General features: G+C 41.1%; 1 protein-coding gene across 1 annotated transcript in view; it reads right to left on the bottom strand.

Moving 5' to 3' along the window:
* Nucleotides 1–22974, bottom strand: part of DIP2C (disco interacting protein 2 homolog C) — a 166119-nt gene extending 143145 nt beyond the window's left edge. The window contains 5 exon segments of the mRNA XM_019471878.1: nucleotides 3656–3766; nucleotides 13283–13450; nucleotides 16028–16099; nucleotides 22690–22743; nucleotides 22875–22974. Coding sequence (XP_019327423.1) covers nucleotides 3656–3766; nucleotides 13283–13450; nucleotides 16028–16099; nucleotides 22690–22743; nucleotides 22875–22974 — 505 coding nt within the window.
* Between the last annotated feature and the right edge of the window lie 1467 nt (nucleotides 22975–24441).

Raw genomic sequence — 24441 nt, 5'->3', positions numbered from 1 at the left:
TCTGCTCCGGCACCTGGAGCACCTCCTTCCCCCTCCTTCTTCACTGACCTTGGTGTCTGCAGAGTTGTTTCTCTCACATACTCTCACTCCTCTCTCTGGCTGCAATTGTGCAGGTTTCCCCCCCCACCCTTCTTAAATATGTTATCCCAGAGGCGCTACCACCGTCGCTGATGGGCTTGGCCTTGGCCAGCGGTGTGTCCGTCTTGGAGCCGGCTGGCATTGGCTCCATCGGACATAGGGGAAGCTTCTAGCAGCTTCTCACAGAAGCCACCCCTGTAGCCCCTCCGCTACCAAAACATTGCCATGTAAACCCAATACAGCAACACAGTTTGCATCTTTATTATCTGTATATATCATTACAACACTTTTCCCCATTCCTAAGGCAGGACCTTATGTACCATTTCACTGAACAAATGCCTGCCTTTTAAGGCAGCAGGCAGCGACTGACACCAAGAAGCAGCAACACCAACTCAGAGCACTCCTGGGGTATCTGGAGAGGCACATAGGGAAGATGTGCATGATGTCTCCTTTTGCCCATCCCCAAACTGACTCAACATCTTAGTTTACAAATGGCAAGCATAGCTCAAGCAGGTGACTTTCAACGCACAGTAAAATACGAATGTTTTTAACAGAACTGCTCTGGAGAGTTACAGCTTGGAGGTTTGAGGACGACGGGTTGCACACCCACAAACTAGACAATTTCAGGAATAGTATTTTTACCTGTTTAAAAACATTGGGTAGAAATCAGATGATTTTTAGTGTAATGTGGGAGAAGCTTCTAGGAGCTTACATATCAAGGAATTATTATGCAGATCCCACAACCATTATCCAGTGAAAAACTGGCAGCATCTACAGCGTGAACCCAAGGTTTCTGAGGGGAGAGGGGAGTTTTTCAAATTTATCAGAATGGTTTGGACATACATGAACTTTCTCTGTGAACATTTATTGTTTCATTTTCCTTTAAATGGGACCGGCAAGCTCTTTGATGAATGGAATGAACCAGAGATATGTTACAAAAGGTTTAACAAGGAGTTCTCTATAATTTTCCAATTGTGTCAGCACAATGTGTCTGATTGTGTCCAGCAAGATGCATCTCTCAAACACAAACCAGAACTTCCACAGTTGGCTCCTCTGCGCTCTCCACAACCATCAGTCCCTGGCTCCTGACTCTCAGCTCGCAAGGGTCTCTCTGCCACAACGATTGATGGGTGCTGCTGTCTATAGCTCCCTTATTCGGCAGCTGCAAGAGAGGCAGCAGTAGATAACGCAGCCCGTGGCCTCTGGCTGTCATCTGAGAAGGACACTTATACTGCAGCAGTGCCTGTAGCAGTTGAAACAACAACTGAGCACACCTACCCTTCATCCAGTTAAGGTGTAGTACATGCAGCTTACACCTTCAAAGGTAAGATCAGAGCTCACTTTTCCTTCAGTTATAAACAAATCACTTCCTTCACTTTGTGTTATATCCGGAGCAGCATCATGAAGAGACTTGGATCCCATTCATTTGGAAATGAGATTTTACCCTTTTGTTCAGCTCTGAAATTAATTTTATCTTCCCTTTATCAGTGCTTCTACTTAGGGCATAACGATGTTCCCAACTTGCTATACTTCAAATTAAATATTTTTCTTATGGTATTCACCAAACTAGAATCAGTACAATAAAATCCAGCTGTGCCACAGAACCACAGACTGGTGGAAGTCAGCAGGAACCTCTGGAGATCATCCAGTCCAACTCCCTGCTCAAAGCAGGGTCACCTACAGCAGATTCCTTGGGGCCATGTCCAGTGGGGTTTTGAATAGCTCCAAGAACGGAGACACCACAACCTCTCTGGGCAATCTGTGCCAGTGCTTAACCACTCTTAGAATAAAAAAGTTTTTTCTTATTTTTAAATGGAATTTTTCATATTTCAGTTTGTGCCTACTGTCTCTTGTCCTGTCACTGAGCACCACTGAGAAGAGTCTGGCTCCACCTTCTTTACCTCCCCCATCAGGTACTTAGACACATGGATAAGATCCCCCTGAGCCTTCTCTTCTCCAGGCTGCAGCTCTTGCAGCCTCTCCTCACATATCAGAGGCTCTGTTCCTTAATCAACTTTGTGGTCTTTTGTTGGACTCACTCCAGTACGTCCATCTCTCTCTTGTACTGGGGAGCCCAGCACTGGACCCAGCATTCCAGATGTGTCTCCCCAGTGCTGAGCAGAGGGGAAAGATCACCTCCCTTGACCTGCTGGCAGCATTCCTCCTAGTGCAGCCCAGGAGGCTGTTGGCCTTCTTTGCCATATGAGTGCCTTGCTGGCTCATGTTCACCTTGTTGACCACCAGGACTTCGCTGCCAAGCTGCTTTCCAGCCAGAGGGCCCCCAGCCTGTCAGAGTACATGGGGTTATTCCTCCCCAGGCACAGGACTTTGCATTTCCCTCTGTCAAATTTCACTAGATTCCTGTTCATCCACTCCTCCAGCCTGTCTGGATCCCTCTGAATGGCAGTACACCCATCTGGTGTACCAACCACTCCTCCCAATTCGGTATCTGCAAATGTGTGAAGGGTGCACTCTGTTTCACCAGCAAGGACACTAATGAAGCTATTAAGCAGTACTGGAGCCAGTATTTACTCTTAAGTACAGCACTAGAGACTGGTGTCCAGCTGGACTTTGTGCTGCTGATCATAACCCTCCGAGCTCAACACCTCACTGTCCACTTATCTAATCCGTATCTCACCAGTTTGTCAGTGAGGATGTTATGAGAGACACTGTCACTGCCACTGTCACTGATGCCTTACTAAAGTCAAGGCATACAACATCCACCACTCTTCCCTCAACCTTCAAGGCAGTCATCTCATTGTAGAAGGCTATTAGGTTGGTCAAGCATGGATTGACCAACCTAATAAGGGGACTTCGTCAATCCATGCTGACTACTCCCAATCACCTCCTTGTCCTTCATATATCTAAAAACAGTTTCCAGGATTATTTGCTCCACCACCTTCTCAGAGATCAAGGTGAGGCTGACTGGCCTGTAGTTTCCCAGATCCTACTTCTTGCCATTCCTGAAGACAGGAATGAATCTTGCTTTCTTCCAGTCCTCAGGAACCTCCCCTGATTGCCACAACCTTTCAAAGAATTGAGAGTGGCATCACAATGATGTTGGCCAATGATGCATCACATCATGTCCCATGGACTTGTGCATGATCAGTTTGTTCAAATGTCCCCTTCCCTGATCCTCCTTCACGAAGGGTAGGTTTTCATTGCTCAAGACCTGGTCTCAGAGACCTTGGATTCCTGAAGGCAAGTCTCATCAGTAAAGACCAAGGCAAAGAAGACATTAAGTATCTTGGCCTTTTCCATGCCCTTCATCACACGGTCCCCTCCCCCATTCAGCAGTGGTCCCACATTTTCCCTAGTCTTCCCTTTGCTGCTGATGTGCCTGTAGAAGCCCTTCTTATTGCCCTTCACATTTGTTGCCAGAAGCAATTCCACATGTACTTTGGCTTTGTAACTCCACCCCTGCATGCTTGGATGGTGTCTCTGTATTCGTACAACGAATATTTCCCATGCATAGCTACTACATGAGTTTACAAGAAAATTCTTTTTAAAAAAGCACAGAACAGAACCAGCCATTTCAAATTTTCATTCCAATTCTGTGGTCTTCAGTTCTACTTACCTGATCTATAGCGCTCATCCCGTGACCCTGAGGACCTGCGACGGTGGTATCGAGAGGAAGAGGACGGAGTAACAGGAGTTCGACGTTCTTGTGGTAATGCCTGGTCCACCCCTGCATTAGTAAAAAAAAAAAACAAGCTCATTCTGATTGAATTCCAGAAGTTAATTGTGAGGAGGAGTTCAGCCTACACTACAAGTAGAAAATGAACATTCAGTGGCTAAACCATGTCATGTCAATTGGTTACACAGTACTTGCCTCTGGTCAGCTTTTCTGGTATGGTTATTTTCCAGGTTCTCTCTAAGACAACCTTTTTCCAGGATCACAGACTATGTAAGAAGAGCATACAGACAGTAAGCTTGGTGGTATTTTTTTTTTCCGAAACAGGTAACCTTTCATAAAGAAGTATTCAGGAAATATTGTAATGTGCTAGTAAAAGGCGGACACCATTGCAATGGATCTTGAAGCTTTCCTGCAAACTGGTTAAAAACAGTTCCTAAGAAGACCTAGCCACTGCGTATTATCTAAAATGTCATGCAGTTGGATGGTATCGGTTGGTGACAACACAGTACTAACCTATAGAAACTAGATACCCTATGGGAAGGGAACTGTATTAATACCTATAGGCATTTTCAGCTACCAAGGCCAGAAAGTAAACAATAACTGCACCAAACCAGGCTGAAGAGTAATCTGTTCCAGCAAAACAATAAAAATAACTCAGCCTTATAATATATAAGTGCAGCATCTCAGTATGCCAGGCCTAAACATCTATTTAAGATCCAAACCTTCTATTCATCCCTTTCCCATAGCAAATTTGCTTTTTTTAAAAAATAGGTATTTTCTTGAAGGCTCCTTCAATGACAGTAGTGGTATAACAGCAGCACTGTATATAAACACTTCTAGAAACTAACGTTCCTTGACAACTTCCAGAGAAGAGTGAAGTGAATTACTTAAGCAGGTAAATTCAAACAAACAATAAGAAAGCAAACCTGCCATCTGTAATAGTAGCGGCGTAATATGCTACCCTGCTCTCTTCCAGAGGAGAACCTGAGCAGACAGGCCCAGTAAGAGATGCATTCAGCTTAGAGCTAATAAAGCACAGAGCGTTAGGCACTGTGATGCACAGGGGCAAAAAAACAGGAGTACCTAAAGAAATGAAATTAATTCTTTCCTATTATTTTTTTGCCTTTAAAGGTAATTACACACTGTGTAACTGTAGGGACAGAAGTAAAACTGGCCTCTTGCACTTAGGGTTGACAGTAAGAGAGATCTGATAAAATTACTTAATTAAATGATTAATAATTAAGTATTCAAATTGATGACTAGTAAATTGAAACTGGATTCAACAAAACAGTGCTTGGAAATCTGTTCATATTTTTCGATTAAAGCACAATGTAAAAACTCTCCACTACTATTTCTGAACTATTCAATGCTTGCTTATTGGAGAGAGGTAAGAGTTTACTTGTGTGGAAACAAGAATTTTTATGTAGAATACAGACCAACTGTAAATGCTATGTTGACTTCAATCAGTCTCAATTATGTTTCAATGGACTCTTTAAAAAGCATTTTTTAAAAAAAGTTGGCATTGTACACTTATTTCTTTGTAAAAACAAACTGAACTCAAAATACAGCTTCTCTCTTAAATCTTTGGAATATCAGCAATGTCAAGTCTGCTTTGATTTTGTGGAGAAGTGGCTGGTTGGCTAAAAAACATACTTGGAGTAAAAGCTCATAGGTGCATAAAAGACAGTGAATCGATAAATTTTCTTCTACTCAGATTGTGATTAATAATTCATATTCTTAAATCAAATAAAATGTCTTCATTTAAATGCTCTTTCTCCACATTATAGTACTGTGTAATTTCACTTGCCCTCAAGCCTTTATATTCTTTAAGGCAGATGAACCTAACTTCCGAATCATTGAAATAATCAGAAGAAATATTTTCGCCTCATTTGTATATTTAGATTTTTTCTTCTTTATTGGGTCACCCTGAGATCCAGCAATATAAAGTTAACAATAAAATTAATTTTGATTGAAAATTTTCAAAAAATGATGTTCCAGTCTGTACAAGATGCCAACTACGATTATTCATCTCAGTCCCTATCCATATTGTCAGGAATGAGATACTTTCTGGAAATCACATATATTTACAAAAATCCTAAAAAAACACACCCAAAAAATGTGCACCTAAAATTGCTTCTGTGTCACAGAGGTTTTGTGAAGAAAGCAGTGCCATAACTTCCCATGGCAAATGACTTCTGTAGGGCAATGGCGTGTGGAGAAGAACAAACAAAAATAATGTAGGTGTTGCTACTGAAATATGTCATGGAAAAAGGGATTAAATGCATCCTTCTAACAACGAAACCACATGCAATAGGCTTTTGAAACACTGAGGGGAAATTAAATTGTGAGGAAAAGCATCAGTTACAAAGAGGTGCGCAGCTGCTGTAGGAGGGAGACCTTTCAGGTAGACCTGAAAGCCGTTGGACAAAATGCATTCAAGCCCATGGTTTCCTTCTGGCCATTTGGCTATGAGACACCTCAGGTGTCTCAGTCTCTTCTTCTGCACCTGTGGGCAGTGCACAAAGCTCTTTTTCAAGGTGTAAAAAAGACAGTGCATGTAAGGTAACCTCAAACACTGACCCTGACGTTGCAGAAGACAGCAGGACGCCCAACTGGCCAGGCAGCACTGCCGCCCACGGCACTCCCTGACACTGCAGAGAGCTCTTCCCTCCTCCACTTCACTATGGAGATTATACTGCTACTTGTTCTCACTACAGATACAGAAATCTCTCATTTAATCTTAAAATGGAGACACTTTAACTAGTTTACCTCCCTCCTACTTTGTACACGTGTGTTTGTTGTTCTAAGTAAGTCTATTCTGACACAATGGGTAATATGGAGTTTCTTCTTAGAGTTAGGAAAGAGGCAGCCCCAACATCCTACACTAGTAGTCATTTAAGGCCATAGCAAACTAAATGAGAATATCAAAATATCTTCTGCTTTTGAGGTCTGGGGATCACTTTACTTCCCACTTTCCCATAAATATAAAAATAGTGAATAAACGTCTACCCAAGTACAGAGCAGGATGTGTGAACTTGGCTCACCGACAGCACCGATTTACATGAGGAAGTTCATTCTGCACTAAAATACAGAGGAGAAGCTCTCCATCAGCCATCTGCGGGGACACCTCTCTTCATACCAAGTGCCTTTAATGTGAGAAAACACAAAGCATTGCCCCACTTTGGAGAGACAGTAAGAAACCTGATGACAGCTCCTTACTGAAGGGGCTGGAGCAGGAATTAGCTGGCACCGCCTGGACTCACACCTTCTCTTCCCGTGCACCCGCTTCCTCGCACAGCACCAATGATGGTGTGAAACAAAGTACACAATAGTGAGAACCTACACGCTGCCATTCCTGAGCGATGGGTAGGAGGAGAAGCCATACAGAATAATGAAGACCATGAAATCAGTGTAGTATTGCCATAAATAGCGAAGCGGTGTTAACAGCAGAATTGTTCACCTCCATGAAGGCTCTAGCACTATCGTGCAGTAACAAGCATCTTTTTTTTTTTTACTTCTACTTCTGAACATAACTAAACCCCAAAAATGATAGCTTTCATAGCCACCACACAGGGTCTGTGAGTTAAGTGCTAATGCTTGTTCAAGTGCAGCTTTGCCCAGATGCATTTGTGAAGCGGTGGAAGCGGTGGCGTAATGGGCTTTGAGAATTCATACTTGGATCAATTCCTACATTTAAGGAGGCAGCAGAGCAATTAATGGCTTTCATAAAAGAAAGGACAGTGTCACACCAGTGCCCTGTGTGGAGACACGATCACAGTCACTGTCAAACTGGCATCATTCTTAGTAACGCCATAGTCTACCCCAGTCTTGCGGCTACAGCAGGGCTTTAAAAGGTAAGCATAATTAGCACTAATGACTGACTCCTTACAAGTCATGAAGAATTTTAGCAAAATATATATGCCTGGAACACAGTTATTTTATATAAAAGGCTGAGAAATCAGTGCTTTATGCTCACATTACACATAAGCATTACCAGGTGCACTGGAGCAAACAGCCACGTTCTTAATACAAGCATTAGTTCGTTTCTCTAACACTGCTAAGGTGGGATTCAGCTTGCAGATTAGGACACCTGTATTTAGGTGTCTACAAGAAGGTGCTTAGGCTAAGCTCCCATTATGAAAAACAGAGACTTAGGCCAGGACTCAGGAATCTGAACAGAGGTCTCCAATGCCTTTTCAGATGTTGTGGACTATGATACCTGGCTTGACCAGAATGGCATGCGTCCCCTCTAAGCCCCATTTTATATGTGCTCGCTCTGTGCAGATACCGTAGGAAATCCTGAACAGTATTAGACACCTATCTTCAGGTAACTCCATGAGCCCAGTGAAGCCTTGAGAACTACACAGGTGGTCAGTGGAGGTATCTGCTTTGGAATAAGCTGAAAAGCTCTCTGGGTTTCATCAACTGAATTAACTGTGTCTCTTCACATAAGAATGGGAGCTTAAATACCAGGTTCATAGGCAGACAACTTATATATCAATCTACAAATCCTAATCTGCAAGCTGGATCCTGCCTTGACTGTATTTAGCTAAAAATGCAAGAGCCTCTGTAAAGCTATTTAAGCAGTACCACTGCAAGCTGGATAGTTTTATTTTTAAGTGCATGGAAGGCACAAAACTGTCAGCTGGAAGCAGGCTTCACCTCCTTCCTTCCTTTTTTTTTGCCTTTACCTCTTTGTTCCTCCCTTATTTATTACTTCTTTTTGTAGCTAAATTGCAGTGCTATGTGCTGATAATGTGGTAATAATTGCATTGCCCTCTCCAACAGAGGACAATGGTTTCCTTACTGACAGCTGACAAGTTGCTTTGATGTATCTCTTATTCCGATGTCTGTGTCAAATTTTTGAATCTAAAAATATTTAAAAGCCGAAATGTCTAATTGACAAGAAATAGAAGGCATTCTTAGACACAGGCTACATTTATTGTTCTAAAACTAACTTACAGTGTGTGACCCCAGGAGAGCGAACTGTAGGATAAACCCAGCAACTCCAGGGCTAGTGGGAAGGAAGGCAAACAGTGTTTGCAGTGCAGTTTTAAGAAACGGTATTTACATTCATTTCAAAGTATTTCCTGAGTTTCTATGCAATGGCTGGTGGCTCAGCTTTAAAAGCAAAGCCAGGTGATGAACACACCATGTATTTTGTAAACAGGTTAAATGTCACACCACCCCCATGGAACTTGTAACTTAGCGTGGCATTTCACTCTTCCCATCAAATGTACATCTAAGTAATGAATTCACTGGATAAGCCAAAGGAGATTTAAAATGCGAGACTCCCAACCAAAGACATCCAGGAAAGTGGAGCCACTTTCTGCTAGATAAATATGGATAAAATGGAATTTCTGATTAGACATGTTCAATTAACAATCTTTCCTTCACAGGTGAGCTTTCACACTCATTCCTGCACTTGGTTCTGATTTCAAACAACGTACATACTTCAAATTCATCTTCTTCTTTCCTTATTACAGTCTCCATCTTGCCTTCCAGCATTTCCTTGCAAGCTTTAGCTTTCAGTTCAAGCTCAGCATGGCTATCATGGGCTTCTTTTTTCTCCCCATTACCTCAGAGATGGTGGACATCACATTTACAGCTCTAATTCACATGCTATGTTTGATTTCCATTTTTCTATAGATAGTCCCACAGCTTCAGTGTACTATTTGAAGATTCTTTTAGAATATGTAGAAAAAGGCTACCTACGCACATAGCAAACACATTCACCAATGTGCTGGTCAGCTTACACTGCCAGCAGTTTAACATCCATCCTTCAGAAATTTGCTGCAGGCAAATTTGGGCAGTGTTGTGAATTCCAGCAGTTTCTGATTTTGACAGCAGCACCCAGCTCTTCACATGCCTCCACTGGCTCCATCTCCTCTGCTCCAGTACAGGCAAGCTTTGTCTCAAGGCCCTCAATGGTATCTTCCCTTTCTACCCCCCATTGCTCGCCTCTTATTGAGCCATCTTTTCTCACCCATTTGTCAAATTTTTAGACAAACATCTTCATGTTTCCTCCTATGCTCTTATGTTTCACAGATGGTCTCTATGAACGTCAAAGGATACTTCATGGAAATTCTTCAAATTCTTTGAAAAACACCCCGACTCTGATGTGTACTAAAAATATCCTCCCCAAAAAAACCGTCATGCTGAGTGCTGAAACCACTACCCGCATTACTAACTGATTTCATCATGTACTAATTTCTTCCCTTACACCCATTTTTGGCCTTACTATTAGGGTGTAAAGTCTTTGAACGAAGGTATTTTTTGCTCTGTGTTTGAACAAGGTTTAATATTATGAGGTCTTACTGCAGGATAGGAAACAGAGGTGCCATCACAAAACAAAGAATGCATAAAATGATAACTGGGCTCTCAGCATGGCAAAAGCGAAGCAGTAATCATCACGCTTTAAGTGATGGCATCAAGGGGTAGTTCTCAGATGCTTTCAGAACCTTCCTTTTTAACCAAACTAGGCTCTGCAAGGCATCCACCAATTCCAACCAAAACTCTTTTTTAAAAACAAGACTTACTAAGCATTCATCTATGTGCCAGTTTCTCATCTGTGAAAGATCTGTCACACTGTTTTCAGAAACGTGTCCATGAGTTGTGCAACGCATATGCCTTTCAATGAGATCCATGTTATCAACACACATATATGCTTTGAAATGCCCCATCATGGTTATCCCTTGATAAGATCTTTAAGAATTAGGAAGACAGATGTGATGATAGGAATACTCGTTATTATTAATACAGTGAATACATGAGGGTTTTTTTCAATTCCAGAATCAAGCTTTGTTTAAACATTTCCTTGCAATCTTTGCAATCCAAATAACGTCTGCGGAAGAGAAAATGAAATTGTAATCGCCAAGTTTACTTTGAGTGCCCAAAGGGCTAGCAGCAGGAATAGTTGAAAGCAAATGTATGCACACATACACATAGAAAAGTATGCAAATGTATGCACACATTACAGATATATATAAATGTGTGTCATGTTAATAACAGATGCTACAGAAAGTAGTTCCTGTAATTCTACAGAAAATTGTTGCTTCATAAGGTAAAGGGATCTTCTGTGCGAATGTATTATCTTCTCTGCACTGCATAGCTTGAAATCTCCCCGTGCTGGTGCTGCGGGGGCTCCAGCAGCGGGAGAGGCAGTGATCTGTCTCTAGGCCTGTGAAAGGAACAGCAGGTGCCTTTTAAACACCGCATCTCACAGGTTTATTAGCCGTAATAAATAAAGCACTGGTGACTGGTCTACATGGTTACATTACAAATAGAGCTACAGTGGTGGTACCAATGATGGGAAATTACAGAAAGTAATCTAGTGTAGACACAGCACTTTATTAAGAGAGAATGAACCACCCATGTCTAAGCCGTTAGAAGAAAAGCTTAATTGATAACAACATCGTCTCTGTTCTGTGAATGAATAATCAAATTTCCTGGCAAAAGACTGGAAGCAAACTGGGCAAAAACACAGCTTATGGGGGATGCAGGTAATTTAGTTATTTTTATTCTAGGGAGGGTTTCTCTTAATAGCGTGCACACAGCTGTCCACATGTTATCTTACCCAGAACTGACTGATCTAATCAAGATAATCTGCAGAAAGATATTCTGAAATAAATGCCTGTTTAAGTGGTTATTCTTTCAGCTCTTGGCTGTCAGGGCTCCTCTACGGAGGCAGTAAGAGAAAGGTCACAGCACAAGAGAGATTGGGATATACGTGCAGATATAAAGGTCTGGATTCACTATTATTTTTAGACATCTGACATATGGGCATGCTAAGAAAAGAAAAACTACTCTGTGCACAGAACATCTCCAGCTACAAACTGACATCCTGAGAAAGCGTTTTGAGGAAACAAAGCTGTACTTTTGTCTCCCTAAGTTAAAGCAGGTGGGGATTTAATGGGAAAGAAAAAGGGGGCTCCCCCTATCCCTTCTCCTATTAACATTGCCAAACGCAGCATATCCGTTCCGGATTTCTGGATGTTTGACAGCCCAGCTGGAACAGTACAAATGTCCTTTGCGTATGTGCAGTCTGTGCAGCATCTGGATATGTCAGACCTATTGTGCATGCACTGCGGAGTCAATTTGCAGATGTGCAGCAGATCCAGCACTTCCCCCGTGTGTCAGACTCACTGCATGTTTGCTGTACAGCCTATCTGACAATATACTCTCTGGGACTGTCCTGTCAAAAATAGGGAGCCTAAGAATGAACTCTCACATCACCTGGTACAGTATCAACCACATGGCTGCCCAGACTCCCTTTTTTGGATTAGGATTATACCCATTCCTGAAAAGTAACAGCTCTCCCTTTCTAAAATGACAGTATCCCAATGAGCACAACAAAAAGACCTCTGGTATATATTGAGAGAGAGATACATATGTGTGTGTGTTTATATATGTATATAGCCAACCCTTCTACTGCCTACATTTAGCACTTACATGGTTTTATATCATTAATTCTGTTAAACCTGAACTTGCAATTTAAATTTAATCATTTCCATTTTGCAAAAATCTTGGGCAGAGGAAGTTAATCATGTCAGGCTAAGGGAACCTGACTTAGAGTAGCCCCACGTAAAAGGAGAAATACAAACACCACAGTCAGAACCCAGTACGGATCTCGTCTATAGGATTATGGCAAATTGGTTTGAAAATGAGCAGGGAAGGTGTCTCAAAGGGATCGTCTTTTTACAGGTATGTCTTGTGCTGACAGAACTGCAGATCTTCTCTCTAGCCATCTCTTACACCGTGTCTGGACTGCCTTGTGGGAGAGTGGACAAGCACACAGGCAAGAGTGCGATGTCCTCCATGTGCCCGCATGGTTGGCAAGAGAAAATCTGCTGTCTTGAGGGGCTGTGAATCCTCTGCAGCCTTGCTACAAACCCAGGGAGTAGGAGCAGACTGCCTGCCACCAGCCACAGGTCACCCCCAGAAGGCAGGACGGGTATCTGCTGAAGGACATAGCTGTGCAGGCATGGCTGGGGTCATGCCTTGCCTGTCCACACTGCAGACACGTAGCCCTGCAGAATGTTCTTCCTCCAGTCTTCTCTACCAGCCTGATGCCTGTTCCTAAAAGTCAGTCTGCTTCTGAATGGTTTGGATGTGAGTGGAGCTCGGGCAGAGATCTCTACTTGAAAATAGCACAGAATTAGGGGTGCTTAGATTTTTACAGCTTCCTCCGGATTCTGGTGGGCTTGGACCTGTCCAGAGCACTGCAAAAAGGCAGTGCCAAAAAGGGAATTAGAAACACGTGCCTTCCTGTGTTTTGCCAGCTTATTGTATGAAACCTCCTCCAAAGTATCCACGGTATGGAAGCTAGAGAGATGTTAACATGTTCAAATGTTACTAAGAAGGAGTATTCCTTCTCCCTTCCCATCACTTCACTCTTAGGCATATAAAAATAGGTAACGGCCTTCCAGATGTTGTCCTTTGGTTGTCCTGCCTTGTCACTAGCAGCTCCTAGTCTATCATATTGATGCAGGTGTCTACCAGAGGCTTCCAGATGAGGCACAGTTACAGACAGATATGGACTGGAAAAGATACATTCATTGTGCTCACCAAAACGAAAATAAAAGAGAGGCCGGTTTCCTGCCGTGCTGGCTGCTCTCTCTCTAGCGGCCGCTTCCCGGATGTCACAGACACCAATGTTGGCAGTGCGGAGCATTCTTCTGGCAGCTCCTTCACTGTGTTGCAGTCTACACCGTACCGCGGCAGCTCCATTCGCTGCTGTAACAAGTTGAAAAAAACTAATTAATTCACGTTTAGTTTTTTTACATTTGTTACAGCAACGAATGGAGCTGCTGCCCCCATGCAGTAGAGCACACACGCACACGCACGCACAGACACCAAAGGACACTCACGGAGCCAACGCGGGTCAATGTTCCACTCTGCCAACATGGGTGTTAGTAATGTTAGCAAAGGTGCAGCAAGAGGACTGGATGTCTCAACAGAGGGGAACTGCCTTTGGATTTCCTTTAGTTTGTTGAACACCGTCATAGAATGCAAATCCCTGCCCTTCCCCAATGCCTCCAATCCCAGCAGAAGAGCCACGTCCATTTCCATACTGTTTTAAAATATCTTTAAAACATATTCCTTTTTAATAGCAAGATCCAAGACTGTCAAAGCTTATAAATTCTTGCAGTTCCCCATCAAAACAGATTACAACAAAAAAACAAATTACTAATTTGGTCATGTATGTGATTCTTCAGATATTAACAGAGGCTTACAAAAGGCAGCATCTGTTTTGTTATCCTATTTCTTCTTGGAAAGGATTCATCTCCCCCTTCCTAGTGAGCAGGGACCTCAAGCCGTTCAGATGAGTAAAGTCTTAGAAGGAGAATACCAAATTGAACTGTTTCAAGTTTTGTCCAAAAGGTAACAAAACAAAACAAACAAAAAGTACAAAGACAGCAAAGACCCAAGCACAAATAATACCAGTTTCTGGAGAAAAATACTTTAATACAGTAGAAGCAGTGTCTTCCACTATAATAAAATAATTCATTTAGCCATCAGCTAAATGATTGAGCTTGATGTACATGCAAGAAAACAGTGGACAATATTTCAATACTTTTCCTCTTCATCCTATTATAATCTTCCTTCACTCATCCATATCCCACATTCCCAGTGCAGGATTTTCTGGGAAGTGGTAGAGCAGAAAACATTCACTCCATTTCTTCTCATCTCTAAACCAGCCCTAAATTAGCTACATCCTGAATCATGACCTCTTCAAATTATTGAATGGACCCCACTATAGGACTGGCTTACAGAGATGTGTCTGCTTTTCCTTACACTGGAAAACTTTAATATCACAACAGAGACCTTGAAAGATAAACCTCGGAGGGTTCACCACCTTCTCTCTTTCATCATTACAGGCATGATGAATCCCCAGCAGTTTCAGCCACGGATACAGTTTGACCAGAAGACTATGAGTTTTCTGGAGAAAAAGCTGTATTTTCTTGTGTGAAGAAAAAAAAGGCACAACTAACTGTATAAACAAATACTGGTATCAACCACACCGCTGTGTTAAGGATCACTGTGAGGCAACAGTCTCTCCATAACTCAGTAAAGCTAAGTAGGTCTCATGAGAACACACTATGAAGACTATTGTATGTCTGATAGTCTGGTCAGACCAATAAATACCCAGAATTCAATAACTGCACCTCTGGTATTGTAATTCTGTTGATTTGATTTGTTTCATTCTCTAATGGCTCCCAATGGCTAGGAAATGTCACAGACACCCTCAAATCAGGCTGTATCACTGCAGAAAATGGAGGTGTCTGTAACACTGATCTCTTTTGTGGAGTTCCCACCAGTGGAGCAGATCAAGTGAAATCCAAAGGCACAGAAATACCATTCTGCTGTGGAGCTAGCTAATATATATACACCTGAAGAAAAGAGAATAAGGCAGTACCTCCACACGTGAGCAGTTTAAATAGAAAACCATCAACTCCACCATAAAGGCAGGATTTTGTAAAAGAAGGAGGAAACTAGTTCCCTGGCCTGCAACAAAAACAGGGCTCAGAGGACAGTCAAGCCCAAGTGGAGCCTCCGTAAGGTGAGTGAGATGCCACGAGTGTGTGGGGCACGCTCCTCTGAAGCCAACACAAAAAGGAGGCCTACACCAATACCTACAACTACATACTCAACTTCACGATCCAGTGCCTCAGAAGGAGGAAGAACTCTGAAGAGTTCTTATAAATATATATAGGAAATCACTCCAATGAAGCAATACATTATTAAATTTAGTTTGAAGATATTTTTACACCTTTTGGGCAAGTACATGCAACCCATCCCTCAACACTGAGACCAGGTATCTATAAAGGATTGGTTGCCCACGCGTTATAGGACAAGCTGAAATCTAGGGATGTTGCTGGTCTCTCTAGTCTTCAAAAGGGAGGAAACCCAGTAATGGAGGAAGGTTCAAACTCCAAGGTTCTCTTCCACTCTTGTGTATACTTCTGTTCAGAAAGCTTACTTGGCTGAGGTGTCAATGAGTTAGGACATCACGTTTTCCTCTGTGTTTTTGCATTACTTCTAACAAACACCACCTCTCTAACGAGCCTAGTCTGATTTTATTTTCCAGACATGACCACCAAACCCACAGCAACGTATGTAAAAAATGTACACACACATCAAAGCGGACATATATATATAAAAATATACATAAAATGGATGGAATAGCTTTTTCTGCATAACAATAGCTTTGTTTCTGTCACATATATTTCTTCAGAGATGCAGATTTTTACTGTGGCAACTATCACTACGCTTGACATCTTCATATATCGCAAGCACAGACACACGTACCAGGAGGCTGTGGCAGGTAGGCCCCAATTAATTTTGATCTCTTCTTTTCATATCCCTTTTGTGTGATGTCACCTGCCAAGAAAAGAAGAGGAAAATCAATAAGACATGGATAAAGACAGTGTCTAGCTGCTTAATGGCAGCACCATCAGCTTAGCCACCACTGCACTGTTTGTCTGTCTTGACAATTATAATGAACAAATGAAAAGCACAGTATGATCATTCCACCCAGAAAAAACTCCTGACAAGTAAATACCCAGCCTTGCTTTATTCCAGCACCGAAGTCCAGCGGCACAGAGTTTTAAAACCATTTTGAGATGCTGTCACACAGGCTTTCAAAAGCTACAATGACCTTCATTAGGTTAATAAACAATGGATTATATAGAGTGCGTGGGCCTGTGGTGGCTGGCAAAACACATTGCTGATTAGCATTTTCTATCATTAATGGGATTTTTCTAATCAAGCATGTAAGGCACAAAAGACTTGAAACTGCTGCTGTATCATTTCTGCAATATAAATGTTTTAGCTGATTTCTAAGGAGTACTGAGAGAAACATAACCAAACAAATCTACCACAGATCCACTAGAAAATACTAGCGTAAAGACTCCTTGTCTGACTTTCCAATTAAATCTCAAAAAAAATTTTGGAGACAAATGTTTGAATTTCTTAAATTCAATTAATATGACCCTTCACTGTGTCTGCAGTTTCCTCAGGTATCTTTTTTTTTAATGTAAGGATGCAAAAATACTTTTCTGTAAAAGTTTCCTAAAAGAAAGTGATGGATAATTAGATACGTAGAACAAAACATATACTTTTAGTCTTATTACAGTTCAGGAGAGGTTTGGCACTGAAGTTACGATACAGTCCTGGCTCTGGAGCTCTAGATCTACCTTTAATGGTTAAAATACTTGTTTAAATATAATTCAAATACGCAGATCCTTCCTTCTAAATGTGCGAGCACAGATGCACACACATATATACATATGTATTAAATTCAATACAAGCTACTTCGGATACTAAAAAGAGTGATAAGTTTTACAACTATAAGATTTTTGAAATAACACCATATTCCCTGCCTTTTCAATAAGCGTATCTGCTATTGTGAGACTCATCATGCAGTTAAAGTTCAATTGCAACACTGGACTTGTATGTCTGTAAAAGGTTGACGGCTTAGGAGGGCAGAAACCACAAAAAGAAGTGGAGCTTCGGCAGTAATGTCCAGCTAGATACAGCAACGTGTGTCTGTTCATGCTCTTCCATCCCTATGTTCAACCTTCACCTAAGGAGACCATTTGCCAAGAGAACTACATACTCATTTCAACCCCAGCCACTCTGGTAAATGGATGCTAAATTAGCACCAATGTATAGACAGAGCTTCCTGTGGGTTGGTCTGAAATCAGTAACTACATGAAAACACCTTCAGATGTTGTTCCTCGATGAAAGACCTTTTCTTGGGGACGGTTCCAATAAGCAATAAGGAGGCAAAATTCTCCAAGCCTCTCTGCCAGCGTCCTGAGCCAACCTCTCGCCTCTGGTTAGAAAACAGTGCTTAAAATAACACCTATCCTCTTTGCTACCGTATCTCAAACTGCTCTACAAAAGAAGTCAACTAAAATATCTGTGTTTTAAAATAAGGAAAGTGAGAGTGAAGCACTTCAAATTATAACCATCCCATATTTACCCAGGGAAGAAGTGGCAGACTTGGCAAGAGGACCTAAGCCTTTAAAGTTCAAACCCACTGACTCTTCAAGCACATTTCTTCCCATTTTGAATACTTCTGGCATGTGTTCAAACTAGTGAAACAAGCTCCCTCTCCATTGCAATCATCAGCTTCTCACAAACCAGACAGTAACTATAGGTACCACTTCATTAAAATGTTTTAATGAAACAAAGTGTTTATTTCTATTTGAAAATTATAAAATATGAATGATTTCTTCTTTTAAAGTTTTGCTAAACAAATTGCCATTAATTTACTGTGTTCATCAATACCAAATTCTTATGTATTCCAGATACATCTTAATTTGAATGAAAATTTGATTTTATTATTTACTATTGCTCTTAAAGGAGAACAGAGAGATCCAAGGAGAACCACAGCTCCATTGTGGTATGTGCAAGTTGGCAATGCCATTTTAAATATGAAACTATTAACAACAGGTGCTTAACTATTGGTTACTCTTCCACACACATGGTAGTACATACATACGCAAATCGATATCGCAAGCTATACATTCTAGACATCGCTCATGGAACCTGCACCCATTCCTGCAATATAAGTTTCTTCCGCTAGTTTCTAAACCTATGGTGTCCTTAATGGGAAGAAATGCAGAGGACAAGCAATTTCTTTGACACCAAAGTGGGAAAGACAACCACCAAGTGTTATCTCCTGTCCATAATAAGTTTTCATTCAAATCAGCATCTAGACTCACTCTTTTGAAGTTCACCACGTAAAGGAATTATTCTGAGAAGGAACAATGGTGACTCCTTCCCCAGCCCACTGTCTCCACCAAAAAATGACCAATAAAATGATTGAGACAATTTAGTATGAAAATATTTCAACTTTAGAAGCAAACAGCAAAATCATTTAGAATTATCGCTAATCTTTCTATAATCTTGTCCATCATTGCCCTGGTAACCAAATCTAAAAAACATGTAAAAGCAAAATATAAAATCACCAAAATTTTCATTGTACTATCACTATTACCATTCTGAGGCGGAAGGAAGTCAACTGAATCATATAGTCTGGGGAAGTACACAAAAATCTTTATTTATCAGGATTAATGGTATTTGTATTAATTTGTATTTTTTCCACATAGACTGACTTCAGAATAAGAACAATAACTGAATTACCATTAAAATCTTATTATAATATGCAAAACTATTGCATTTCAAAGCTATGCTGAACTCATTGTGTAAGCTCCTAATATATACTAAAGACAGCTCACCAAAAGTTAATTGAGCTTAAACTCTGCTCTTATCATCAATTACCATTCACTCAGTTTTTTAAACACAATATTAAGACCTTTGGTCTATGTCCTTCATTCCTTTGCAAATTAATGCAATAATTTTACAAGTATCATATGAGGAACAAACCCCTTTTCAGTTAGGTCCACCTAACTCATGCTCCTCCACAGTACAATACTGAATTTAGGTTTGGCTTTCAGAGAATATCAACAGGATTACATGAACTATACTTCCTTGCCATGAGAATACAGGATTTATGCTACCTTTCCCTTTTTAATTAGCCCTTCTTCTCTTGAAAAGCCAGCAGACTCTCAGGACTTTGCTGCATGCATTCAAAGTCCAACTCAAAAGACAGGGGAAAAGGGTCTCACCCACAATGTCTGAGCAGGCAGTACGTGTTGGTTTTTCTATTTACTACACGAACAAACTCTTCGAAGCCCCTACACATTTAGACCTCCTCGTTGCATCACCCTCTAGCTTTCTTCTCGTGACACCTTTGCCTACTTTGGTGTGGCATTTCCGAGCCACGCTGCAATGCTGCACAGAACAGCTCTGGGAGGCAAGCTGGTATAAGCAGGGGACAAGGCTGGCGGCAGATTATACGAAAAAGGCTGGGCCATGGATGGAGGGACGATGAAAAGACTCCAGCACTAAGGGCATGCAGGAGCAGAAGGAGCACCTGGCTGCAGGGAACTTTGGGGATGGGTCTCCCTGGAACAAGACACCATCACATAATGTCGGGCAGCTGAAAGGTGGCACCTCCGTTTAGCAGCTCCCTGCAGCCCTCTGCTCTGTCTGCCTGTCTCCTTCCTTGGCTCTTGCCCCATCCCCTGGCCCTGGCTCTGCTCCTGAGCACTCTGCCCTGCTCTGCTATTTCTCAGCTTCATCCCACAGCTGGTCCCCAGGCCCTCCTCCTCACTCCCTTCCTCCCCAGCTGCATTCACTTCATTGCACTCAAGGTTTTCAGCCTCCTATTTGCATCGGCATTCTCCAGGTTTTTTTCCTCTGGACATGTTGCTCTTTTCCTCCTCACCTCCACTGGTGATTTGACAGGTTTCCACCATCCAAGGGCCACAGATGTATACCCTGGAGCGTGCAGCATCCAAGAGTCAGCGGGGGAGAGCAAAGCACAAGCCTGAGAGATCTGGACTCACCAACAGTAACCGAACTTGAAAAGGTAGCAAATTTTACCCTGATTTTTTCCCCATCCATATTTAAAATTGACTGTCAAGGACTGCTGAACAACAGGCATGCAGTACACTGATCCTCTTTCCACAAAACAAGTTTACTTATTTCTAATCTTCCAGGGTCTTTTCGGGCACAAGAAGGAAAATGTCACTTTTGCAATGAAAGGGACAGCACAAATGAAAGACCATCCAACCCTCCAAGGAAGAAGGTTGCCCGATTGAGTGAGTACAGGACCACAGCTCTGGCACTCCGTAATCCTATTCCCATCTCTTTATTTGTGATTTGTGCCCCTGTTTCTGCAACCTTCAGAGTTGCAGATGGCAATGCTCTCCTACATTGGCACTCACAGACAACAAGTATTTTGTAGCTATATTTAGCAAAGCCGTGCTGTAGTGTAAGTTCATTCAACTATGCCCACCACAACTGCTACTGTTTGCATTATACCCTCCATTTTCTTTGAAAATTTACCATATTTTTCTCTTTTCTTCAACAGTGTTGGATTTTTGCCTCTTTACAAAGACGACAGAGCAAAGCTGGGAGAGGCAGCTCAGAGCAACGTAAGCACAGCACACACGCTCATCACAAGGGAAGAAGGAACTCTAGGTAATAGAGGGCCCCTTGGGATACTCCACGTTGTACAAGACATGTTGAGGAGGAAGAAATGCCCGTAAATGTTGAAGTCGTTCCATTATCCTATCCCCTTTCCTGGCCCCTCCATTAGTCAGCTCCATCCTTTTATATGCCATGTCCTAGACTGATCATGGAATTACACCTTAAAATGAAAATAATAAAAGGCACATTTTAGGTAATCAGCAAAATATTTACTTTTTAGCATTTTGTTGAGGGGAAGGTTATTAAATGTGAAAATACTTCCACATGAAAAAAATTTGTACATTACCACCCTTCTTTAAAGCATTTACACTTTAAAAGCTGAGAGTGGTTAGAAACGCTGGTACCATAGACAAATAAGGTGCTGTGTTACTTTCATGAAAGTAAAACACTTAAAGTTGATATAGTATAAAAGTTTCCCTTTCAATTGAAATACATATTAGCTGATCTATTATCACTTCCTGAACACAAACATGTCCAGTCCTGATGGACTGCTACCATGATATATGAAGTAAATTTATTCAAGCAAAAGATAATTGCATTATACAGTGAAAAAACCTAAACCAAACCCAACACAAGATAAACTTCACCAAATCTTTCCTTTTTTCTGGAAGATGCCAGTACTTCTTACTGATCTCAGTCTTTTAGGACACAGCGCAGGTAAAAAGCTAATTATAAAACCAGGGACTACAATCACCCTGTTTAGTGCGGTGAAAACTCAGTTTCATTTTCAGTGATCTCGAAGCCTGACTGATGCTGCTGGTTTTCACTACACATGCCATGTTTCGAAATGAAATTTCAGACTGGGACTTTGAATTACTTTAAGGCACTTATGGAAAAATCCACCATGGGAAATAAGGCAATCAATAACTCCTCTCAAACACAGACTAAGAGAGAGCTCGCCGGTGAGTGCCTTTCCTTTGCCCATGATTTTCTGCCCTCTAAAGATTCAATTTTCTGTACGACTTGTTTATTGCTGATGACTCAAATTCAGTGTCAGCATCTTGGCAAGAGGGATTTGAATGAAACAAAGCTCCTCATAAAGAGAACTGTGACTCATTTACTTCTCCCACTCATGATGCAGACAGTCTCCCTGTCTGGTCTCCCAAAAATATGCCAAGAGACAAAGGATTGCATTTTGGATGGTGCAAGTACAGAGATATCAAAACTGCACAAATTTATCTCATGTAACACATACATGAACACAAAAATATGTATCAGGAGCTGGTTTTTTTACCAATGTCTTTTAAAAAAGATGTTTAACCTCATCAGCTGCTTAGAAAACTACTCAGAACTATGACGAAGAAACAAACGGTAAACTATGGCACTGGGCAGAAAAATTAATGGGATCCCACACTTTCACTGTAAACAGTATCATAAATTACAGTACTGCTCAAGTGCCTTTAAGGGGAGTATGCTGTAGCGTAAAGGTTTCAATGATAATTTTACCCACATATAGCTGAATTCTTTTTTTTCTCCAAGGACACATTTTGTTCCTGTATGTTGCAAGCAAAGCAGAAAATGGCTGAATTTCAGTGACAGATAAGGAAGAGTGCTCCATGTGTACTTTACAGCTTATAACGTTTTCTAAAGTGGCTTCTAATTCAGGAAAAAATATTTAAACAGATTATGCTATTAACAGATAAGATAAACTATATTAGCACTGCTAAAATAACAGATACAAGGTCTTTTGAATTTTAAAAGTATTCCGGTTCAAAATAAATACTTTCTTCCCATTCTTTTGATAGACAAATTAAATACCTGTTGTATAATCTGCTAAATTCTTAATTTTAATTCAAATTCTATATTTTAAAACAAGTGAGTAGTAAATCATTTTACATAGAAGACATTTTTTAGTATCTCCACCTTGAATCCCGGAAGACTCCTTAATGAGTTTCCCCACTTACTTTCTGGTCCCAAAGTCTTCAGCACATTTTTCCAATACCCAAAATATGCCTGGGCTTCAAAAGAAAGAAAAAAGCAAAAAAAACCTCCCCCAAAAAAGAACCCCGAAACACCTAATTTAAGCTGATGAAAACAATCCTGGGGATTTTCTGACTCAGACTTTCTACCGTTCGGCCGAGCTGAGTACCAGCGGCGGCTGCCAGCGGCGTGGCGGCAGGCCAGGAGCTGGGCGTGCTGCTGGAGACTCTGCTCCTTTGAAGCCGGAGAACTGTGTGGTCCTCGAGCATCCCGGAGCTCCCCCAGAATGGAGTATTTGTGTGGCACTACTTTTATGGCCTGGCTTATTGTAAAGTAAACAGAGGCTGGTTGAACAGTGAAGGTTTCCATTCTCAGTGTCAAGAGTTTATTTCATTATTTAAAGCTTTAACGAACACTTTATATAATGAAAGCAATCCTTGCCATTTTTGGAATTTTATGGCTGTTAGGACCCTTCATAATGTTGTTTTCCTTCCTTTATTGCTTTATAAGGCTTATAGGGCACTCTTGAAGTGTATATCCTTTTTGCAGCTGCGGGAAGCTCATCTTTCATCTCTCCACTCGCTTCCCTGTTGCCTATGAGGCATTTGCCTGTTCTAGTTATTCTCCCTGTCTCTAACACAAACCGTGCAGAGTCAGATCTTGCTCAAGATAAAAATAAAATACAACTCTGAAAAGTATGCCTAAGGAAACATTCCTGATAAATGTTATTTAATAGACAGGCTTTATATTTCAAGTTAGAAATGTTCCCTAAAGAAAGATAATTACAGCAGTAATTCCACTTATCATTATTTAGAATTTACAGTTCAGAGCAAATCAGACATTTCCATAAATGCTGCGCTGCGCTGGGTACTGCACATATTTGTGTCCCAATTTTCCCAGCCCTGAAAATGTCTTGAAAAAAAAACTGAGAGGAGGAGGAGGAGGAGGAGGAATCTTGAAGGAGGAACATATAATAGATGTATAAAACAAAATCGAAAATACATTATCCGAACCAGTCTGTAAGCATATTTCGTCCTCTGGGCAGAAAAATATACCCAGGCTTTCCAAAAGGAGAAATCTGCAATATCTAAGTAAAATGATGAAGTTGATTAATAGGGAAATTTCTTATTTTGCCACTTCTCTAGGAAGCAGCCTATGAAGAGAACTCTCCTGCTTGTGACCTTCTATTTTTAACTATTTATTTTTTCACTACATTGGCTATTACTAATTTTAACTAGAAAAGTCCAAATGGGTTAATCTTCTTGGAAGAGAATGCAAATCTTCTAAAAAGTAACAGATTTCTAAATCCGTCATCCATAATTTTGCTTCCAGTATTTTAATGCACCACAGTATGACTGCAGAGCTCTTCCCAAATTTCAATTCAGAACAGAAATCTGGAACTTCCATTTTCATATGCTGGGGAAAAAAAACATAAAAGAACAGCTTTTACCTGATACATTGCAACTTTTCCCTTTTGACTTGGGTTCACCATAAAGCTTTTGTGTTTGAGATTAGTTATGCTAGTCAAAAAAAAAAGTGCTTCAGCACAATCTAAAATAATTTTATTTTACCCTAATGTGGGTTAAAGACATTACGTTGATTTAAAAAATAGGTATTTAGAGCATTCGTACTATAGTATTAGAATGCCAAAATGTCCAAATCTCTTCCCACAGTTTTTGTAAAAATAGAACCTCTTCTGGGAAAAAAAACTCCTTCATGCAAATGCAAATTTCCAC

Source organism: Aptenodytes forsteri, unplaced genomic scaffold (genome assembly GCF_000699145.1).
Source record: "Aptenodytes forsteri isolate BGI_AS27 unplaced genomic scaffold, ASM69914v1 Scaffold257, whole genome shotgun sequence".
Lineage (NCBI taxonomy): Eukaryota > Metazoa > Chordata > Aves > Sphenisciformes > Spheniscidae > Aptenodytes > Aptenodytes forsteri.
Note: the sequence above shows the minus strand (reverse complement) of the source record. Positions and strands in the feature narration are given on the sequence as shown.